The sequence below is a fragment of the Garra rufa genome, chromosome 21 (assembly GCF_049309525.1).
Source record: "Garra rufa chromosome 21, GarRuf1.0, whole genome shotgun sequence".
NCBI classification, from domain to species: domain Eukaryota; kingdom Metazoa; phylum Chordata; class Actinopteri; order Cypriniformes; family Cyprinidae; genus Garra; species Garra rufa.
In genome coordinates, this window is record NC_133381.1 from 8154019 (window position 1) to 8176368 (window position 22350).

Sequence of the window (22350 nt, forward strand, 5' to 3'; positions counted from 1 at the left end):
TATTCTTTTCGATTGCACTGCATATTCAAAAGTTTAATAACTGAATCTGATAGTCCTTCTAAACCAATATCCTATTTATTGGCAAACATATAACAGTTCTGGTTTGCTAATCTGATCAACACTTAACTAATAATTTATAAGGGTAATTTTTTTTTAAATGAGATATATACATCACATGAAAGCTGAACAAATAAGCTTTCCATTGATGTATGATTGGTCAATATTTAGCCGAGATAGATACTGGATTTTCAAATAGTTGTGAGGGTGCAAAGAAAAAAAAATCAAAATATTGAGAAAATCACCTTTAAAGCTGTTCAAATGAAGTTCTTAGCAATGCATATTACTAATCAAAAATTAAGTTTTGATATATTTACGGTAGGAAATGTACAAAATATCTTCATGGAACATGATCTTTACTTAATATCCTAATGATGTTTGCCATAAAAGAAAAATAGATAATTTTGACCCATACAATGTATTTTTGCCTATTCCTACAAATGCAACTGGTTTTGTGGCCAAGCGTCACATATTTATTCAAACCTTTTCGGAATTCACTTCCCTATTTGTATCACTCCAATTGTCTATGTTTACTAAATATAATTACAATTCTCTGATTCACAATATACTCACATTGGCAGAGCAAAAACAAACAACAAAAAAAATGATGTACTGCACTGTGTACCGATATTATTTTTTTGTTTACAGATCTGTTCTCTAATAGCAATACAACACTCGCAAATATTGCAACACTGCTGATATTGCTAATCATTCGTTATATTCATGTTTAAAACACCTTACTTTAAAAACTAAATCAGCAATGTGCTTGTCGTTTTAGAGGAACATGCATATTATGTTGATGTGGGCTAACTGTCACTTGGATCCTGATAGCTGTATGCTTTTAATCTGTGGTAAAGGATAATAGCCTTAAACTACACAAACATTCAAGCTAGATTAAAGAATGAATTGGGTGGGATCAGTGCTTCATGCTTATCTGCTACCAAAAAGGAAGGAGATGGCTTTAATACAGGTGACTGCAATGCAAAACATCACACACAAAAACCCCTACAGATAATATTAATGATTGTAAAACATAAACGTGCATGCGTGAGTGGCAGACATAATGTCTGTGCACCAAAAACACACAAACCCATAAAAATCAGGCACGCAGCCATATACCCAGAGGCGCGCATGCACACACACTAGGCGTCTAAGATATCAGGATACATGCTAAGCAGATCCTGTTCCAGGTCTTGATCTCCACCCATCACTAGGATGTAACACTTTGGGTTGGGCGCTTCTACTGCAGGATGTGTCAGCACATCAGAGAAACCGCTAACTGGCATTAACTCCGAAAAAAACAAACACATGCAAACAGAGGTCATGCTATTCCGGATCGGACTTTATCGGCGGCCTTTACAATGCACATCGATGTAGACTGAAGCTCATATGAGGATCCGTGAAGCTCTCTGACATATATACATAGATTAGACCATACAGATGGAGACTAGACAGTGCCAATGCAAAGCATAAAGAGGAAGCAATAATGCATGATAAATAAACCACTATTACAATTGTTAAATATGCGAAGAGTATAAAATTTCCTTTTTTTAAATGTCTCTTACATTCACCAAGGATGCATTTGTTTAATCAAAAATACAGTAATACTGTGACATATTATTACTTTAACTTTAAATAACTGTTTTTTATTGTAAAATATTTTAAAGTGTAATTTATTTTTGTGATGCAAAGCTGAATTTTTAGCATCATTATTCCCAGTCTACAGTGTCACGTAATCCTTCAAAAAATCATTCTAATATGGCCATTTGTGACCCTGGACCACAAAACCAGCCATAAGGGTCAATTTTGTAAAATCATCTGAAAGTAATAAAATAAATAAGCTTTCCACTGATGTATGGTTTGTTAAGAAAAGGACAATATTTGGCAGAGATACAACTATTTAAAAATCTAGAATCTGAGGGTGCAATATTAAGAAATATTAAGAAAATCCCCTTTAAATTTGTCCAAATTAAGTTCTTAGCAATGCATATTACTAATCATAAAGTAAGTTTTGATATATCTATGGTAGAAAATTGACAAAATATCTTCATAGAACATGATCTTTACCTAATATCCTAACGATTTTTTTGCATAAAAGAAAAATCAATAATTTTGACCCATATACAATGCATTGTTGGTTATTGCTGCAAATATAAATGTGCTACCTACAAATGGTTTTGTGGTCCAGGGTCACATTTTTTCCTCAAAAATTTTTTTTTTTCTATTATTACTGTCAATTTTAAAGATCTGTTGCTTAATATATTTTTGAAACCATAAAATTATTTTTTCAAAAATCTTTGATGCACAGAAAGTTTAAGAGAACAGCATTTAATTAAAACAAAAATCTTTTTAACATGCATACTTGCTGAATTAAAGTATTAATTAAACATAATTTAAGCAAAACTTCTTTTTAACTTACGAACAGTAATATATAGTATACAAAACATTGTACAAAGCGAAGTAAAAAAAAAAAGGCTTTACAACAAGAATCAACAACAAAAATCAAAAGGTTCCTCAGACATGGTACCATGTTAATACCATATGCAAATACATGAATATTTAGTGTCATGTTTTTATCATATACCACAGGGTTTTTAGTAAGAGCACTGTCTGTAATATGCACGCTTTAATAACTCTTTATAGCTTTTTAAAAGATGACAATGCAAATACATGTCATTCTTAGAACCCTTTGATATTTGACTGTTCCAAAAGTCAATAAATACTAATTGAAATCTTTAGGGTTATATAATGAAGTAATGCCACAGCACTAAGTGCTGGAGACACTGTTCACGACCATCTGACATGATAAGGATGCCCTCTAGTGCCCAGATTTATGAATGCACTGTACTCCAAAAATCTGAATATTGTATTTTACCCCCAAAAACACAGTTTTGGTTAGTTACCTTATAAGTAACAAATAAGGTTTTCAAAATTCAGTCCATCACAAAACAAAAGCCCCTCCTGTGAAATACAAAGAACAGCAATCGCTTCACACTCACCCTTGTACATATCAACCAGTGAATCCTTCAGTTCCTGTTTGTGCATCCATGACAGCTGATGCAGCTCCTCCTCACTCTCTGAGAAGCTTTCCCTTAAAATAAACAGAGGATGCGTATTAATAACAATAACAATATTGCTGTTGTTCTTGAATGCTAGTGCTTGAGCTCAGTGGGTTGTGGTCATATGTTTACTAGCTCTCAGTGTGGGTTAGACTAATCTCTTCTGCAATGTCCTCATGAGCTCAGGGCTCACATATCAAAAGCTGAGTGTGTGTATGACCAGCCCTACAATTACTTTCTTTTCTGCAAAAACATCAAAGTAGCTTCTACATTCATAATGAATGGGTTTCTGTGACTGGGTTCCGTATTTCTCTAAAGCACACCCTATGATGGACTGGGATTTTAATGTTTCTTGCTATGCAATTCTTAATGCAGATAAGCTTGAAAACTGGCAAAAATATCTGTGAATGTGATGAAAACAGCCAAATGTCCAATCAAAACTCACACAACGACCAATAAAGCCCAATATAAAACCTACAATACCACAGATTAAGAATTTCTATGATTTCCTTTCGGAGGGGTATTTAAATATATACATTTATATATGCGAAAGCGGTTATTTATATGTGACCCTGGACCACAAAACTTTAGTAGCATGGGTATATTTGTAGCAATAGCCAACAACACACTGTATGGGTCAAAATTATTGATTTTTCTTTTATGCCAAAAATCATTAGGATATTAAGTAAAGATCATGTTCCATGAAGATATTTTGTATATTTCCTACCATAAGTATATAAAAACTTAATTTTTGATTTGTAATAGGCATTACTAAGAGCTTCATTTGGACCACTTTAAAGGATATTTCCGCAATATTTAATTTTTTTTTTTGCACCCTCAGATTTTCAAATAGTTGTTTTACAGCCAAATACTATCCTATCCCAACAAACCATACATCAATGGATTTTTCAATTTAAAAATATTCCTGTCATGACAACTCAAGTTTAACATGGTAATATTCATGCCAATGTTAATTAGGGATTCACTGAAACGAAAATTCTTGTCTGAAACTGAACAAAATGAGCCGAAGGCCGATTACCGAACACATTTTTTTTGGGGGGGGGGGGGTTTCCACCATGTATTTTTTCATCAATACATAAATTAAATAGCCAAAAAGTACTTTTTACAGTTTTGCTTTTCAAAGAAAAATAAGTCAATTACAAAACAACAATTTAAAAATATTTACTGAACATTTTTTAACATTCTAGTAGACATTATAGCCTACCAACAAAGTACAATTTAACTTAAAATTAATGTTAGCAAAGTAATATTCTTTGGCCATTTTTAAGACCCACTTCTTGAATCAGGCATGTGCTTTTAATGTACAAATAAATGCAGCCTTGCTGAGCAGAAGAGACTTATTTTAAAACATTAGAAAATATTACAGATTCCAATTTGAACACTATGTCTGAATGTTTTAATAAATGTATTAATAAAGCTGTTGTAATGATTGTTATTATTTTTGTGTTACTTTATTTTATTTTACAGAACAACAGTAAAATTACAATACTAACATTTATGAATGTTGACTTTTATGTTGGCTGAAACATGCAAGAAGACCTGAGTACTACTTTTTGCTGACAGCAGCAGATTTATGAATGATCATCATGCAGATTTCCCTCTTTTGCTTTGGACTTTGAACCCTGGCTAATGAGCTCCTGCAGAATAAATACAATTTGTGCGTGTATTAGACAACATAACGTTCTGTAATTTATTTACTAATGGTTTAAGGCCATTTCACGATTTCAGTCATCATGTAGTAATCAGCAACAACCACCCCTTTCTCTTCTCATGGAAGACATGCGACGCGATACTAAACAGTCTCGTGCTGTCGGTTCTTGTAATGATTTTTGCGTCTTTTTGGACAGTTTGCTGCATTTACACTAGTGCGTTTTCGTTTTAAAATGCATAATGCTTCCACACTGCCGACATGTTTGCTGCATTAGTGTGCGTCTCTATTTGATCGCGCCACGTCATTGTTCTGTATAATTTATTCAGCCTTTTTGCTTATTCGAAAAATAGCTTTTTTTGCTATTTTCGGCTAAATAATTTTGGTTGCCGAACATTTGGTGCATTCATGAAATCACCTCATAGCAGATCTACACAGGTGGAGCTGGGGAAGGTAGAGGGTTTCTGAAGCATGCTGCAACTGCTACAGAAAGCCCTAGACAAGATTTAAATGTTGAGCAGTAAGCTTTTTGGCAGCTGATTTGAAAAGAAACCAATTAGCTGTGCCATGTGAATAATGATGTGACTGACTGAATTAGAACATATCGGCTTGTGCCATTTAGAGTTTCATGACAGAACTTTATATGTGACCCTGGACCACAAAACCAGTCATAAGGTAAAATTTTACAAAACTGAGATGTATACATCATATGAAAGCTCAATAAATAAGCTTTCTATTGATGTTTGGTTTGTTAGGATAGGACAATATTTGGCTGAGATACATCTATTTGAAAATCTGGAATCTGAGGGTGCAAAAAAATCAAAATACTGAGAAAATCACCTTTAAAGTTGTCCAAATTAAGTTCTTAACAATGCATATAACTAATCAGAAATTACATTTTGATATATTTACAATAGGAATTTTACAAAAAATCTTAATGAAACATGATCTTTACTTAATTTCCTAATGATTTTTGGCATAAAAGAAAAAACAATAATTTTGACCCATACAATGTATTTTTGGCTATTGCTACAAATATACCCCAGCGACTTAAGACTGGTTTTGTGGTCCAGGGTCACATATTTGTTATATTATGTCATCTTCAAAACTTTTATCTTTGTGTGATGTGTGTTTACTAAGTGTGATTATATTGTAGAGCGTTCCAAATCAACACATTTTGTCAAGTTGTCTTCTACAGATATACCCTGCTTAGTGTGCACTATGCAGTAGGGCTGGGCGATTAATCGAAAAATAATCGAAATCGACATTCAGAACCTATAATCGTTAAAATTTTTCCAGGAAGATTATTTCAATTACTTTCCCTTTAAAAAACACAAGCGCTCCGTTACGTTATTCCGCCGACATGTCGATGGAGAGCTTAAACAGTATTTATACAGTAAAAAGTATTTACAGGATATACAAGGGTAATTTTATTTAGAGGAGATACTGCTTATTTTCTACTTTTAATATGAAAAACATTGAAAATTATTTATTTTGTTTCCAATAGTGCAAGTTATTTATTTTCACTAATTTAAGAAAAATGTGACTTTTCGTTTTAAGCAATGCTTGCTTTAATTTCAGTTGTTCAACACTGATGTTCAATTAATAATCATAGATCGTAGATAGTGTGTTTCCTTCAATTATTTTAAAATCAAGTAATGCACCCTTCATCCAAAAATCTCTCGCTTGTAATATGTGAACATATTTACTGTACAAAACTTGTCAGTGAACTATGAGGGCAAAAAAATAATTATTATATAAATATAATTAAATATAATTTTATTAATAAATAAAATAATCGTTCATTAATCGTAATCGGGTTAAAATGTTCAATTAATCGAGATTTTGATTCTAAGCCAAATTGCCCAGCCCTACTATGCAGGGACTCTGTGAGTCGGAGCACATGGTGCATTTAAGTCTGTTAGGGAACTTTGTAATTATGAGTTGGGATGTCATGATTACAACATTAGATTCATTCAAGTCACTTTGGTTGAAGCAAAATGGTGATGTACCTTTCTACCTTTTCTTTAAAAAAAGGCAAGATTTTTAAACTCAGCTTAAAAAATTGATGCACATTAGTTGTTTTCGCTTTTTTTTTATTACATTCATGAAGTCGCTGTAAATTTAATCATAAAGGCCTGGTTTCACAGACCAGACAGGGCTCAGACTAAGCTAGGATTAGCCCATAGTTCAGTTTGCATGCTTAGAAAAAAAACATTACTAGAGTGCATCTTAAGACAAAACAAAGGCACTGATATATTTTTAGATCAGTCAGTGCAAGTGTCTTTCAGTTGAAACAGCTCAGACTTACATTTTAGTCAAGGGCTAGGCTTAAGCCTTGTCTGTGAAACCGGGGGTATATATCTCAAATGTACAGTACTATTGTATTTTGCATATGTAATTTAATTAGATTTCTTGTATATAGAACAGATTTACCATCTACCATATTTTCTCATTGACAGACCCTCGACTCGGAAACCTTGGCTTGAAGGAAGTTCTGACTTTCCCACTAATTATTAACACATAGTGTGGAGTTCATGTGTGTTCAACTCGTGATATGATCTTTCTGACATGACATTAATGTACCAACATTTCCACTGTCCGGCATATCCAACCTTAACCAAACATACTACATACTACGAAACTACAGGTTGGACAAAACAAAGAATCAGCAGGGTTTAATATCCCTGATGCAATAACAGTGTTAAATATTGCAATTGCTTTTCAAATATTTATTCAAATATAACTTCTTTAAGCTTAAAAATCTACATTTGTCACATACATCAGACTTAAAATGACTGAATGTTAGTGTCATTGCAAAATCTTAATCCAAGTGGGATTTATTTTAAAGAAAGCTAGCACAAGCATGCGGTTTATGTAATGAAATACACCTGTGGTTTTACTTCGAAGAAACCTGTGGGAACTTGAGGTGCTTCAAGTCATGTCGGAAAGATCATGTATCACAAGCAGCATCTGTATTAATGGTAAATTTGTTAAAATAAATGTATCATACATAAGAAAAATCTAAGTTACATGCATAAAATACCATAAAATTTTGCAACTACAACAGAATACATAATTAAGTTTACAGCACCTTCATAAATTGGATAAAAACAAAGAAAAACAAACTGCATTCTTTATTAATAAGTTTGTATAGATGTTGAATTGAAAAAATCTTGTTTAATTTTATGTAAAAAAGCAACATCGTCATTTAATTTAAAAGTAACCTGAATTTGTTCGACTTCCGAAAAGCTCACTTGTTTTGATATTTCATATATAATAAAATGTCATTTAGCCAATTTGAACTGTGACTTAAAAGTCCAAGGGCTTAAATTTAGGGCAAACAAAGCCAACCAATAAATCATCGTATAACTGTCTTCCTGACAAACCGAAAAGACTTTATTTGTCTGAGGTCTTGAAGACAAGACGATAGCTATAAGTCGACATTAACAAGTGTGGCATCCAGTTTCTGTCAAACAGCATCATTTCTTACTTTACCAACACTTTGCTAAATGCACAATTTATACACTAAACTAAAACCTAGTTTCGCCTCTCCAGCCTCACAGATATTTGCATTATGCCCTATTATGTACATCAATGTAACTGGTTACTAACTGAGATCCCATCATACTCACTTAATAGACAGCTCATTCTCCAAAGTTGATATTTTGTGTTTTGCCCTCCGAAGTGCACACTGAACATCCCGAGCCATGCTTCTGATATTCATATATGTGTTAGTGTGTGTAGTAAGCCGGCGTTTTCTGACTGGACACCGTATACTTCATCTCAGCTTGCACATCCCATGCACACACTTGAAACATGATCCACGTGAGGAGACAATGGCTGTGTCTCAAAACCTAGTGAGCTCCCCAACTACACAGGACATGCCATGGCTATGTTTTTAGATTTATGATTTAGGATGTCTGAGATGAATTTTTTAAAACATTTGTACCATTTCTCAATGTGTCATAAAAAGGTCAGAATATGTGATATTAAAATAATAATAATAATAATAATAAAGGCTTCAACACTGTCAAGATAGTGTAAGGGTCCTATTTGCAAATTATACTATATACACACTGCCGGTCAAAAGTTTGGGATCAGTATGATTTTTAATGTATTTTAAAGAAGTTTCTTATGCTCATAAAGGCTGCGTTTATTTGATCAAAAATACAGAAAAATTTTAATATTGTGAAATATTTTTACGGTGTAAAATAACATTCTATTTCAATATACATTCAAAAATCAAATTTATTTCTGTGATCAAAGCTGAATTTTTCAGCATCATTACTCCAGTATTCAGAGTCACATGATTCTTCAGAAATCATTCTAATAGGCTGATTGTTGAGAAACAGTTTAATATTTAAACTGCTTAATATTATTTTGGAAACTGTGATTTTTTTTTTAGGATTTTTCAATGAATAAAAAGTTAAAAATAACAGCATTTATTTAAACTAGAAACCTTTTTTAACAATATACACTACTGTTCAAAAGTTTGGGGTCAGTAAATTTTATTCTTTCTTTTTTTGAAAGAAATTATTACTTTTATTCAGCAAGGATGTGTTAAATTGATGAAAAGTGATAGCAAATACTTATATTGTTAGACAAGATTTATATCTTAAATAAATGCTGTTCTTTTTAACTTTTTATTCATAAAAGAATCCTGGAAAAAGTATGACAGGTTCCAAAAAATTTTTAACTGTTGCCAACATTGATAATTCGAATAATAAATCAGCATATTAAAATGATTTCTGAAGGACACTTAAGGCTGGAGTAATGGCTAATGAAAATTCAGCCTTTGTATCACAGGAAAAATAAATATTTTATTGTATATTAAAATAGAAACTATTATTTTATATTGTAACTACACTTTGCAGTATTATTGTTTTTTTCTGTATTCTTGATCAAATAAATGCAGTCTTGATGAGCATAATACACTTCTGTAAAAAAAAAAACAAGTCTTACTGATCACGGCAGTGTATATAAAATTTAATTTAACAATATTTTATTTTATTTTATACACACGCACACAAAACAACTGACTACTGATTCAATTTTAACAGAAAATAAACTATAATCCTTGCAATTTGTTTTTTAAATTCAATTTATTCTGGAATTAATATTACTCTACAGCCATAATCTGTTCATTTTTTAACATTTATTAACCCAAAATATGTCAAATAAATAATAAAATAAAATAAATAATAATGAGATTACTTTTTTCCCTCAGCAGGATATATAATGACTTAGATCCACACAAAATGATTGTCATTGACCGACAAATACCAGGATATTATCACCACTGTACACGTAGTGGTCTTTTGTAATACCAAAACAAGTGCCCTAAACTGCTATCTAGGTAGGCAGCTCAGTAAGTGTTGAGACACAGCCATATCCTTAAATCCATCCAAACAGCGGCGCAGGAGTATTCGTGTAACAAAGTAACACTTGACTGAAGCCGGAATGTTTCAAACAGGTCTAATGTGTTACCATTACAAAACAAGTCGTAACTAGTCAAAGAAGTAAACTAACGCCTCCACCTTTCTGCCTAAAAACCCTCATAGACTGACACACCGTCTGAGGCGGCGTCAAAACACAAACACTGCTTTTATTTTCTTCAGCTTCATTAGTCATTCAGTCAAAGCATGAATATTTATGCAGTGAGACATGGATAGGAGTGGTCACTGAAAGACGGACCGTCGTCGGACTTACCATGGTTAGGATTATGAAGTCGGCGTTCATTTGGTGCAGGTCGGACAGGATTGTTTCCTAAAAGTTTTGGAGGGGAACTTCCTATTACAGTGCGCGGAGTCACGCTTCATTCCGGCCCACCGGGAGAACGACTGGCAGTGTTGCGTTTGACCACTAGAGGCCGCTCACCGCTGCCTCACATAGATCATAGTACTCTTCTGAGAGGGGATTTAAAAAATTATTATCATAAGGGTGATAATTATTATCATAAGGGTGCCATTAGATCATAAGGGTGATCCTAGGTTTGCAGAAAATTCAGGAGGAGCAAGACCATAAGATGAATAGATGAACAGATGAATGAAAAGTGAACGAATATACTAAAAATAATAATAATAATAATAAAACAAACATTTAAAATGTAAAAAAAAATGTATGTAAGAGCAAGAGACCGTACAATATTCTCTGTTAAATCCCTTTTATTGTAGAAAAAGGCATGTAAATAATTGTAATGAATTAAAAAAGTTTCTCTTCACATTTACCCATATACTTTTTTATTATATAATAACAGTTTATTTGTATTTTTTGTTATTTTTTATTTAATGTTTATTTGTTAAATATAATGGAAAATATAATTAATTATTTATTTATTTATTACAATATATAAAATCGTAATAAATCAGTATAATAAAAGCCAGTATAAAAGTTAAATAATGCATTTGGCAAAAGCATGCTTTTTTTACAATATAATGTGTAGGAAAATGTATGCATTTAGCTTCAAAACGTTTGGAAACCCCTGTACAATTTTGTAAGAAAAAAATTAAAAGCAAGGCAACATTTTTTGTTAAATCACTTTGACACAATGTTTATTTTAAAAAGACATGCAAATAATTGTAATGAACTGAAAACTTTTCTCTTCACATTTACTCATAATTGTTTTATTATTATATAAAAACATGTTATTGGTATTTTATTATGACTTTTTGGTTTTATTTATTAGTAAAATATAATTGACTATATATTTATTTAGGCCTTTTTACAATATATAAAAAATAAACAACAAAATAAGTTATAAAAGTCAGTATAAAAGCCAATTCATTTGGCAAAGGCATACTGTTTTTATAGTATAACATGTAGAAAAATGTATGCATTTAGCTTAAACTTTTTTGAAAATTTCTGTACAATTAAAAAAAGAAAATGTATGTAAGACCATAAGACTGTAAGGCAGTTTTCTTTGTTAAATCACTTTGACACAATGTTATTGTAGAAAAAGGCATGCAAATAATTGTAATGAATTGAAAACGTTTCTCTTCACATTTATACATAATAGTTCTTTATTATATGAAAACACTTTATTGGTATTATATTAATACTTTTTATTTTATTTTATTTTTTATTTTTTATTTTCTACAACGTAAAATAATAAAACAATAACATACAAAAAAGACAATTAATTTGGCAAAAGCATATTGTTTTTATAATATAATATGTAGAAAAATGCATGTATTTAGCTTCAAAAATTCGGAAACTTCTGTACAAATTTGTTAAAAAATACAATTAAATAAAAAACTATGTTATGTTATTTTTTACAATATACAAAATAACGCAATAAGAACCAGTAAAAAGCCAATTATTTAATTTGGAAAAAAAAAACACGCTGTCTTTGTAATATAATATACATGAATATATATGCCTTTAGCTTCACAAGGTTCGAAAACCCACGCTGTAAATAAAATGTTGAGGTTTGTTATGGAGTAGTCCATGTAGTTTCGTCACGTGACCTATAGGGGACGCTAATTCACGCCTCTCCGATTTCTCAGATGTTTTCTACTGTGTTTTTCTAAAGCGAGCTACTTGACTTGAACGATGATCACCGCGCTCTCACGAGCTCGTGTAGGATTTATCAAAACAATGAGCAAAATGCTACCTTTACCGGTTTGACCGCGGAAGCACAATGAACTAAATGAGAGAGGGATTGATTTTGAAGTTGAAACTCCGGCGGTGAAGCCTATGAATATAATGGGATTTACGAACAGCAAGTTAATTCATTAATCACCGCTGTTCAAACTTTCCTGAGGTGAAGGAGATAACTCAGCTCTTTAACAGAAGATGTTATAATGGGAGTTTCTCTTTGTATCCTGCTCGTTTTCCTGCACTTCAATGAGGGAATTCACGGTAAGTTTGTTTAATCATAATCGTTTGATCAGAGTTTGTGAACAGTGTATCATTGAACTCATCAGTGTTGACGTGGATACATTGTTTCACGATAAACATCGGGGTTAAGTGTAAATATATGGGACATTTATTATGAACACAAGCAGAAAGTTCTTATAAACCTCTTTTGTATCCTTTCTCATAATAATTGTTATCATTTTTAATGAAATGCTAAGATTTGACAGAATGTCATTACAGATTCAGCATCTCTGTTTTTGTTATTGTGGTCGAGTGGGATTTTTAAAAAGTTTTTGTAATATTTTAACTACTGAATTGTGAACAGCGAAGGTATTTGTAAACATTTTTCAAAAAGAGGCTTTTGTTTGTTTGTTAATTTTATTTCAATTAAAAATACACTTGTGTTACGTATCATTTTTTTAACCAAATAAACTTTTAGAGTGTTATTTTTTGTGTACTTTTTTGTGCTAAAAATAGAGGCTATTCTCTTACAGCTGATTGAATCAGTGTCATCTGAGATAGATGGATATACAGTCATGTATGCTACTTTATTGATTGTAGAGTTACATCATAAACAGGTCACTGTAGTTTCCTCATTCCACTTTCCTGGGAAATGAATGTGGTCTTTGATGCAGATGTTTTGGCCAGCTGTGTGGTGTTGTCACAGTGGAGACCTTTCAGACATCTGCAGCATGCATTACGCCTGCTGTCCGCAGTCGAACGTGCACACTGTCAGAGATGCCAGAAATTGTCCTACAATAGACGTCTTAGAAAATGGCTCAAAAGCCTCTTGAAGGAATTATGAAGCTTCTTTCCAAATTTTCAAGGCGTAGATTATATATTGCACATGTCTTGTTCTGGTATTCTCTGTCTTTATTGTGATTTACTTGACATTTAAAGGCAGGAAGCCACCAACAAAGCATGTGATGTGATTTTTGGTGTTTCTTAAAGGAGTAGTGAAAAGTTGCTGAGAGTTTACTCACCCTGGCCTCATCATTACAGATGTACAGTGGTCCCGAGTTTTAATTTTTTTTGCATGTTTGTCACACTTTAATGTTTCAGATCATCAATCAAATTTAAATGTTAATCAAAGGTAACACAAGTAAACACAACATGCAGTTTTTGAATGAAATTTTTTATTATAAAGGGAAAACAAAAAACAAAATCCCAACCCACATGGCCCTGTGTGAAAAAGTGTTTGCCCCCTAAACTTAATAACTGGTTGGGCCACCCTTAGCAGCAACAACTGCAATCAAGTGTTTGCGATAACTTGCAATGAGTCTGTTACAGCGCTGTGCAGGAATATTGTCCCACTCATCTTGGCAGAATTGTTGTAATTCAGCCACATTGGAGGGTTTTCGAGTATAAACCACCTTTTTAAGGTCATGCCACAGCAATAGGATTCAGATCAGGACTTTGACTAGGCCACTCCAAAGTCTTCATTTTGTTTTTCTTCAGCCATTCAGAGGTGGATTTGCTGGTGTGTTTTGGATCATTGTCCTGCTGCAGAACCCAAGGTTCGCTTCAGCTTGAGGTCACGAACAGATGGCTGGACATCGTCCTTCAGGACAATTTTTTTTGGTAGACTGCAGAATTCATGGTTCCATTTATCACAGGTCCAGAAGCAGCAAAACAGCCCCAGACCATCACACTACCACCACCATATTTTACTGTTGGTATGATCTTCTTTTTCTGAAATGCTGTGTTACTTTTATGCCAGATGTAATGGGACAGGCACCTTCCAAAAAGTTCAACTTTTGTCTTGTCAGTCCACAGAGTATTTTCCCAAAAGTCTTGGGGATCATCAAGATGTTTTCTGGCAAAACTGAGACGAGCCTTTATGTTCTTTTTGCTCAGCAGCGGTATTCATCTTGGAACTCTGCCATGCAGGCCAGTTTTGCCCAGTCTCTTTCTTATGGTGGAGTCATGAACACTGACCTTAACTGAGGCAAGAGAGGCCTGCAGTTCTTTAGATGTTGTTGTGTGGTCTTTTGTGACCTCTTGGATGAGTCGTTGGTGCGCTCTTGGGGTAATTTTGGTCAGCCGCCCACTCCTGGGAAGGTTCACCACTGTTCCATGTTTTTTACAATTTCTGGATAATGGCTCTCATTGTGGTTCGCTGGAGTCCCAAAGCTTTAGAAATGGCTTTATAACCTTTTTCAGACTGATAGATCTCAATTACTTTCTTTCTCATTTGTTCCTGAATTTCTTTGGATCTCAACATGATGTGTAGCTTTTGAGGATCTTTTGGTCTACTTCACTTTGTCAGGCAGGTCCTATTTAAGTGATTTCTTGATTGCGAACAGGTGAGGCAGTAATCAGGCCTGGGTTTGGCTAAAGAAACTGAACTCAGGTGTGATAAACCACAGTTATGTTTTAACAGGGATACACTTTTTCACACAGGGCCATGTGGGTTTGGATTTTGTTTTCCCTTCATTAGAAAAACCCTTAATTTAAAAGCTGCATGTTGTGTTTACTTGTGTTATCTTTGATTAATATTTGTTTGATGATCTGAAACATTAAAGTGTGAAAATCAGAAAGGGGCCAACACACTTTCACACCACTGTAGGTGAGTTTGTTTAATCATCAAAACAGATTTGAAGAAATATAGCATTCTATTACTTGCTTATCAATGGATCCTTATTGTAAATGGGTGCCATCAGAATGAGAGTCCAAACAGCTGATGAAAACATCACAATAATCCACAAGTAGTCAACACCACTCCAGTCCATCAATTAACATCAGGAAAAGATGCCATTATTAAGACATTTTAACACATTTTTTAGGTGAACTACTCATTTAATTTACAGAACTCTATCTAGTTATGATTTGCATATAGCATTTGTGTGCAAAAATCATTTTAAGCATTTAAGCATAAGGTTTTGAATCAGTTCGATTTGTCTCTTTACTAGAACTCTCTTCTACAAGAAATATCTACATTTGATCATGAAATGTGTCCTGTCCAGATGTCTTGATATTACTTTATTTGTAAGTTTGCTTTTGAAGCATGTCATACTCTGTGTCCTCCAGGGTTACGGTTCACCAAAAACCCTTCGAACCAAACGGTGACTCAGGGGAACATGGCCCGTCTGGGCTGTGCCTTTGAAGGTTTGAGTGAACCAGAGATCATCTGGATGAAGGATGGGGAGAAGATCTACAGCACTGATCAGATGTACATCACACTGGATGCACATCACTGGGAGACCTTTCACAGGTAGGACAATGTGAACCTGGAACTAGAAGTCCTGGATGTTGTTTAGCATAGTTGTTTTTCCAATGAATGTTTTCAGAAATAAAACGCAGCTGGTTGAAACTGTTTTCAGGCAAGGAGTGAGACTTTAGACTGTATGAAGAGGATGTTGAAACTGGTCAGATTTAACAGTCAAAGTTGTTTACTAAGGCAAGCGCCACTGTTACTATTTTTTCTCAAACTAGAGGATTTTACACAAAAGTGTCTTGTAGACCACTTAGAACAGGCAAACAAAATAGATGTGATAAAAGATGTGCTGCTTGAAAGTTTGTGAACCCTTTCGAATTTTCTATATTTCTGCATAAATATGACCCAAAACATCATCAGGTTTTCATATAAGTCCTGAAAGTAGACAAAGTGAGAGAAAATATTCTCTAATATTGTGCAAAATGATCCAGTGTTACATATCTGTGCATTGCAAAAGTATGTGAATCTTTGCTTTCAGTATCTGGCCGTGACCCCCTTTTGCTGCAGTAACTGAAGGTCATTTTTTTTGTAAATGCTGATCATTTCTGCACAAACACATGTAGGAGTTTTAGCCCATCCCTTAGTGCAGAACCACTTAAACTCTTTGATGTTGGTGGGTTTCCTCCTATGAACCATTTGCTTGGGTCATTCCACAACATTTTAATTGGATTAAGGTCTGGACTTTGACTCAGCCATTCCAAAACATTAATTTGTTCTTCTTTAAACATTGTTTGGTTGAATGACTTGTGTGCTTGGGGTTTTTGTCGTGCTCCATGAGTCATGACCCATGTTCTCTTGAGACTCTGTTCTTAAACAGATGTCCTGATGTCTTCCTACAGAATTTGCTAGTATAATTCAGAATTCATTGTTCCGTCAATGATGGCAGGCTATCCTGGCCAAGATGCAGCAAAACATGCCCAAGCCATGATACTACCACCACCACCATGTTTCACAGATGGGATAAGATTCTAAAACTGGAATGCAGAATGTTCTTTTTTATCATTTAAACCAATAAGTTCTATTTTGGTTTCATCCATTCATTAAAACATTCTCCAATAGTCCTCTGGTTTGTCCACATGATCTTTCCATACACACCATGATTGCTCAGTGTTCTCCTGATGGTGGGCTCAGGCAAATTAACATTAGCCAATGTGAGAAAGGCCTTTAGTTGCTTAGAAGTTACCCTTGGATAATTTGCAACCTTGCAGACTATTACGTGTTTGGATTTGGAGTGATCTTTGTTGGTCAACCACTTCTCGGGAAGGTAACAGTGGCCTTGAATTTCCTCCATTTGTACACAAGCTGTCTGACTGTGGACTTGTGGAGTCCAAACCCTTTAGAGCTGGTTTTGTAACCTTTTCTAGCCTGATGAGCAACATCAACTCTTTTTTTAGTTGTCTTCAGTAATCTCCTTTGTTCGTGACATGATTCACTTCCACAAACATGATCAGACTTTGATAGATCCCTGTTGTTTGAATAAAACAGGTCACATACTTGCGCTGACTGAAAACACATCTGCACAGATGGACTCTAATTTCACTCTTAAATTAACTGCTAATCCAAGAGATTCACATACTTTTTCAACGCACAAATATGGATCATTTTCTCGATAAATAAATTACGAAGAAAATATTTTTCCCTCACTTGTTGGATTGGGTTCTCTTTGTCTTATTGCAGGATTTATATGAAAATCTGATTATGTTTTAGGTCATATTTATGCAGAAATATAGAAAATTCCAAAGCGTTCACAAACTTTCAAGCAGCACTGTATAGACACCAGAATATCATAGAGACTTGTGGGTGGACTATTTCAGCTTGGGCCAGCAGGCAAAAAATGTATGTCTTTTACACTTTTTGCCTAAAAGGAAGTCTGTCCAGTTGTCATGAGACCTTGAGGTTGCGACTCTGTGTCTATATCAGTATCATTTTTTGTATTTATCACTGTGTGAGCGCAGATCTCGAACACCAGAATGGTTGTTTGTGCTTTTTATGCCACAGTAACTCATCATATGATCACGTTAATACTGCATTGTAAAATGATAAGATAAAAAAAATGCATACATTTTATCAACGACTATCAAGTCTAACATGTTTGTTACAGTTGCAAGTAACTTTGACCTTCAAAGTTATACAAGATCATTTTCAACCATTTCTTGAGCACATGCTTAATTTGCTGGATGTGTATTGTGTATAATATGTATTTGTGAACAAACATTCATTGGGATAGTCTTGTGATACTGGTTTTCCGTTCCTACAGGTCCAGCTCAGAGTTCAGCTTCATCAGAATAGTTTAGTATTCCCTTTAAATTTAAACTACTGTTTAAAAAGTTTAGGGTCAGTAAAAAAAAGTTAAGGAAGTAATACTTTTATTCAGCAGTTATTCAAAAGTAATCAAAAGTGACAGTAAAGACATTTAAAATGTATATGTGACCCTGGACCACAAAACCAGTCTTAAGTCGCTGGGGTATGTTTGTAGCAATAGCCAAAAATACATTGTATGGGTCAAAATTATTGATTTTTCTTTTATGCCAAAAATCATTAGGAAATTAAGTAAAGATCATGTTCCATGAAGATTTTTTGTAAAATTCCTACTATAAATATATCAAAACGTAATTTTTGATTAGTAATATGCATTGTTAAGAACTTAATTTGGAGAATTTAAAGGTGATTTTCTCAGTATTTTGATTTTTTTGCACCCTCAGATTCCAGATTTTCAAATAGTTGTATCTCGGCCAAATATTGTCCTATCCTTACAAATCATATATCAATAGAAAGCTTATTTATTGAGCTTTCATGTGATGTATACATCTCAGTTTTGTAAAATTTAACCTTATGACTGGTTTTGTGGTCCAGGGTCACATATGATTTGTACTTAATGCTTAATGCTGTTCCTTCAACTTTCTTAAATTTTATCATGGTTTCCACACAAATATTAAGCAGCACAACTGTTTTAGCCATCGACAATAATAAGAAATGCAGTAAATGAGCAAATTAGAATGATTTCTGAAGAATCGTTTGACATTGAAGACTAAAGTAATGATGCTGAAAATTCAGCTTTGCATCACAGAAAAATAAATTACATTTTAAAAAATTGTAAAATGAAACAAAATTATTGTAAATTGTACAAAAAAATCACAATATTACTGTTTTACCGTATACAAATAAATGCATCCCTAAGAGATCTTTAAAAGACTTTTGAATAGTGTAGTACAGTCATCTTTTTAAAAACTATAAGATATGCCAGATAAAGACCACATTAAATAAATACAGATAGAGCTTATAAATCAAAATAAAGCTCACAAACAATGTGCATATCACTTTATAGCAACATTGGAGATCATTTTGAACTTTCCATTGAGCATCTTCGCAGCCAGGTAAATTTAGCCCCTTCTGACTGGAATGTAGTTATGCAGATGGACATTAGTAACATGAGCTTGCTTTACTGAACGCTGTCAGCTCTGATAATCTCTTGCACATGTTGTGACGTAGTCCAGTTGCCCATTTCCTAAATGCAGATTTAGTCCAGTCTTAGACTAAACACAGTTTGGGTGGAAGTTTGCTTTTGAAAGTGTTGCCTGCAGTAAGAATAGGCTAAAGAGGATAATAAACGATGAAGATCGAAACTGGCTTAGTGAATTACAGAAGTCACGTTTCCTTGCTAAACGCCACGCTCCCAGCATAATCTATAAACGTCTTCTATAGGTTATAGTTTCCTGTCATGGGTGTCATAGCTGTAAACAAATGTTTACGTCATGCATTTATTTTATGTGATTGCAAGTCATGCCATTGTTTGCGCAACTGACCTTTGTCTACATAAATCTAAGCACTCTTAGACTGGCTGGCTGTTGTCTAGTTGTAAAACTTTGAGACGGATGTGGCATTATTCCATGATTATTATAAGACAAAGTTATGGCATTTGCTACTTTTCTAGTCTAAGTCCATGTCAAGCCAAGTCACGTTTATTTATATAGCACTTTATACAATACAAACTATATCAAAGCAGCTTTATTACAATAAACGTAAAAGTAAATGTTGCAGAGTTATTCATTTATGAAGCAAATACAATTTTTCATTATCATTATTCATCATTTAGTCATTATTCAGCTTAATTTAGTTCAGTAGCTGTGTGAATGCTGCAAATGTTTTATGTAAATATATGCATTTGTGCTTGAGGCACAATTGGCCGGTAAATGTTATTTGTGACCCTGGACCACAAAACCAGTCATAAGGGTCAATTTTTCGAAACTGAGATTTATAGATCATCTGTAAGATGAATAAATAAGCTTTCCATTGATTGTTATGATAGGACAATATGTGACCCTGGACCACAAAACCAGTCTTAAGTCGCTAGGGTATGTTTTTAGCAATAGCCAAAACTACATGGTATGGGTCAAAATTATTGTTTTTTCTTTTATGCCAAAAATCATTAGGAAATGACGTAAAGATCATGTTCCATTAAGATTTTTTTGTAAAATTCCTACTGTAAATATATCAAAATGTAATTTTTGATTAATAATATGCATTGTTAAGAGCTTAATTTGGACAACTTTAAAGGTGATTTTCTCAGTATTTTGATTTTTTTGCACCCTCAGATTCCTGATTTTCAAATAGATGTATCTCGGCCAAATATTGTCATATCCTAACAAACCATACATCAATAGAAAGCTTATTTGTTGAGCTTTCATACGATGTATACATCTCAGTTTTGTAAAATTTTACCTTATGACTGGTTTTGTGGTCCAGGGTCACATATTTGGGTGAGATACAACTATTTAAAAATCTGGAATCTGATCGAAATCGAAAAAAAATCTAAATATTGAGAAAATCACTTTTAAAGTTGTCCAAATGAAGTTCTTGGCAATGCCTATTACTAATCAAAAATTAAATTGATATATTTACAGTGGGAAATTTAGAAAATATCTTCATGGAACATGATCTTTACTTAATATTTTATTGATTTTTGGCATTTTAAAAACTGCAGTAATTTTGACCCATACAATGTATTTTTGGCTATTGCTACAAATATACCCATGCTTTTGGTTTATATCAACTTGATGATATATAAATGACGCAAATGTCGTTTGATGTTTATTTGACCCTTAAAAGTGTCTGTTCTGAGTGTTTCTTTGTTTGTAGTGTTAAATCCGTACAGCAGCAAGATGCGGGGAAGTACTGGTGTGAAGTTGAATATCACGGCATGATCATTTCTTCAGAACCTGCTTGGATTACAGTAGAAGGTATGTCAGTTGCTGCTTCAGAATCCATCAAGAAATCGATTTCTCAGCTTATATTTTGTTGCTTTAGTGCAAACACTACAGATGTTGTCTCTTACTGCTTATAATTTTAGGTGTGCCACATTTTGTGGAGGAACCCGAGGATGTGGCTGCATTTGCAGGGGAGTCGTTCAACCTGACATGTGCTGCGTCAGGTCCTCCAGAACCTGTGGAGGTGCTGTGGTGGCTGGGAGGCAAACAGAAGGGTGATTTCACACCCTCTCCCTCAGTTCTCTTTGTTAAAGGTGAGACACACCTAGGGTCTGTCCCAATACACACATTTGCAGTCTTTGCACTTGACCACTTGTCTTCTTACATGACATATTTTTGGTGTTTGCCCCAAATTTTCAAGTGGGTGTGAAGAATGTGGATATAACAATTACCCCATGGACAAGTAATGTTTTCACACCCTGTTGAAAAAAAATGGCATATGCTGGTTTTAGCTGGTTTAAGATGGTATGGTTATATATGTTTTATATAAATGCAGGCATTTGTGCTTGAGGCACATTTGGCCTGTAAAGGTTATTTGTGACCCTGGACCACAAAACCAGTCATAAGGGTAAATTTTTCAAAACTGAGATTTATAGATCATCTGTAAGATGAATAAATAAGCTTTCCATTGATTGTTATGACAGGACAATATTTGGGCAAGATACAACTATTTAAAAATCTAAATATTGAGAAAATCACCTTTAAAGTTGTCCAAATGATGTTCCTAACAATGCATATTACTAATCAAAAATTAAGTTTTTATATATTTATGGTAGGAAATTTACCAAATATCTTCATGGAACATGATCTTTACTTAATAACCTAATGATTTTTGGCATAAAAGAACAATGTATAATTTTGACTCGTACAAAGTATTGTTGGCTATTGCTACAAATATACCCATGCTACATGTGATGCCTGGTCTCAAATACTGCTCTAAAGCAGGGTTAGAGATAGTGTTGAATTGGTGTGCATTAAGGGCACATTTATGACATTTATCAAATTTGGGACACTTATGACATATTTATGACATATTTTCAGTATTTGCCCCAAATTTTCAAGTGGGTGTGAAGACTGCAGTTGTGCATATAATGATTACCTGATGGGCGAGTAATGTTTTCAAACCCTGTTGAAAAAAACAGCATATGCTGGTTAGGTAGGTTTTAATGCTGGGGTGCTGGTTTTAGATGGTCCTAAACTGGTTTATGCTGGTCCTAAAATGGT

The 22350-nt window shown here is 33.7% G+C and overlaps 2 protein-coding genes across 2 annotated transcripts in view; one reads left to right on the forward strand and one right to left on the reverse strand.

The window, feature by feature from the left end:
- The window catches only part of mipol1 (mirror-image polydactyly 1), a 93981-nt gene extending 83361 nt beyond the window's left edge, over window positions 1-10620 (reverse strand). Inside the window, exons 1-2 of the mRNA XM_073827371.1 lie at window positions 10498-10620; window positions 3057-3148 (exon numbers count right to left, since the gene is read on the reverse strand). Coding sequence (XP_073683472.1) covers window positions 3057-3102 — 46 coding nt within the window. The 5' untranslated portion in view covers window positions 3103-3148; window positions 10498-10620. The remainder of the gene's footprint in view (window positions 1-3056; window positions 3149-10497) is intronic.
- Window positions 10621-12332: 1712 nt separating this feature from the next.
- The window catches only part of tyro3 (TYRO3 protein tyrosine kinase), a 29615-nt gene continuing 19597 nt past the window's right edge, over window positions 12333-22350 (forward strand). The window contains exons 1-4 of the mRNA XM_073826854.1: window positions 12333-12648; window positions 15676-15859; window positions 20999-21099; window positions 21210-21380. Coding sequence (XP_073682955.1) covers window positions 12591-12648; window positions 15676-15859; window positions 20999-21099; window positions 21210-21380 — 514 coding nt within the window. The 5' untranslated portion in view covers window positions 12333-12590. The remainder of the gene's footprint in view (window positions 12649-15675; window positions 15860-20998; window positions 21100-21209; window positions 21381-22350) is intronic.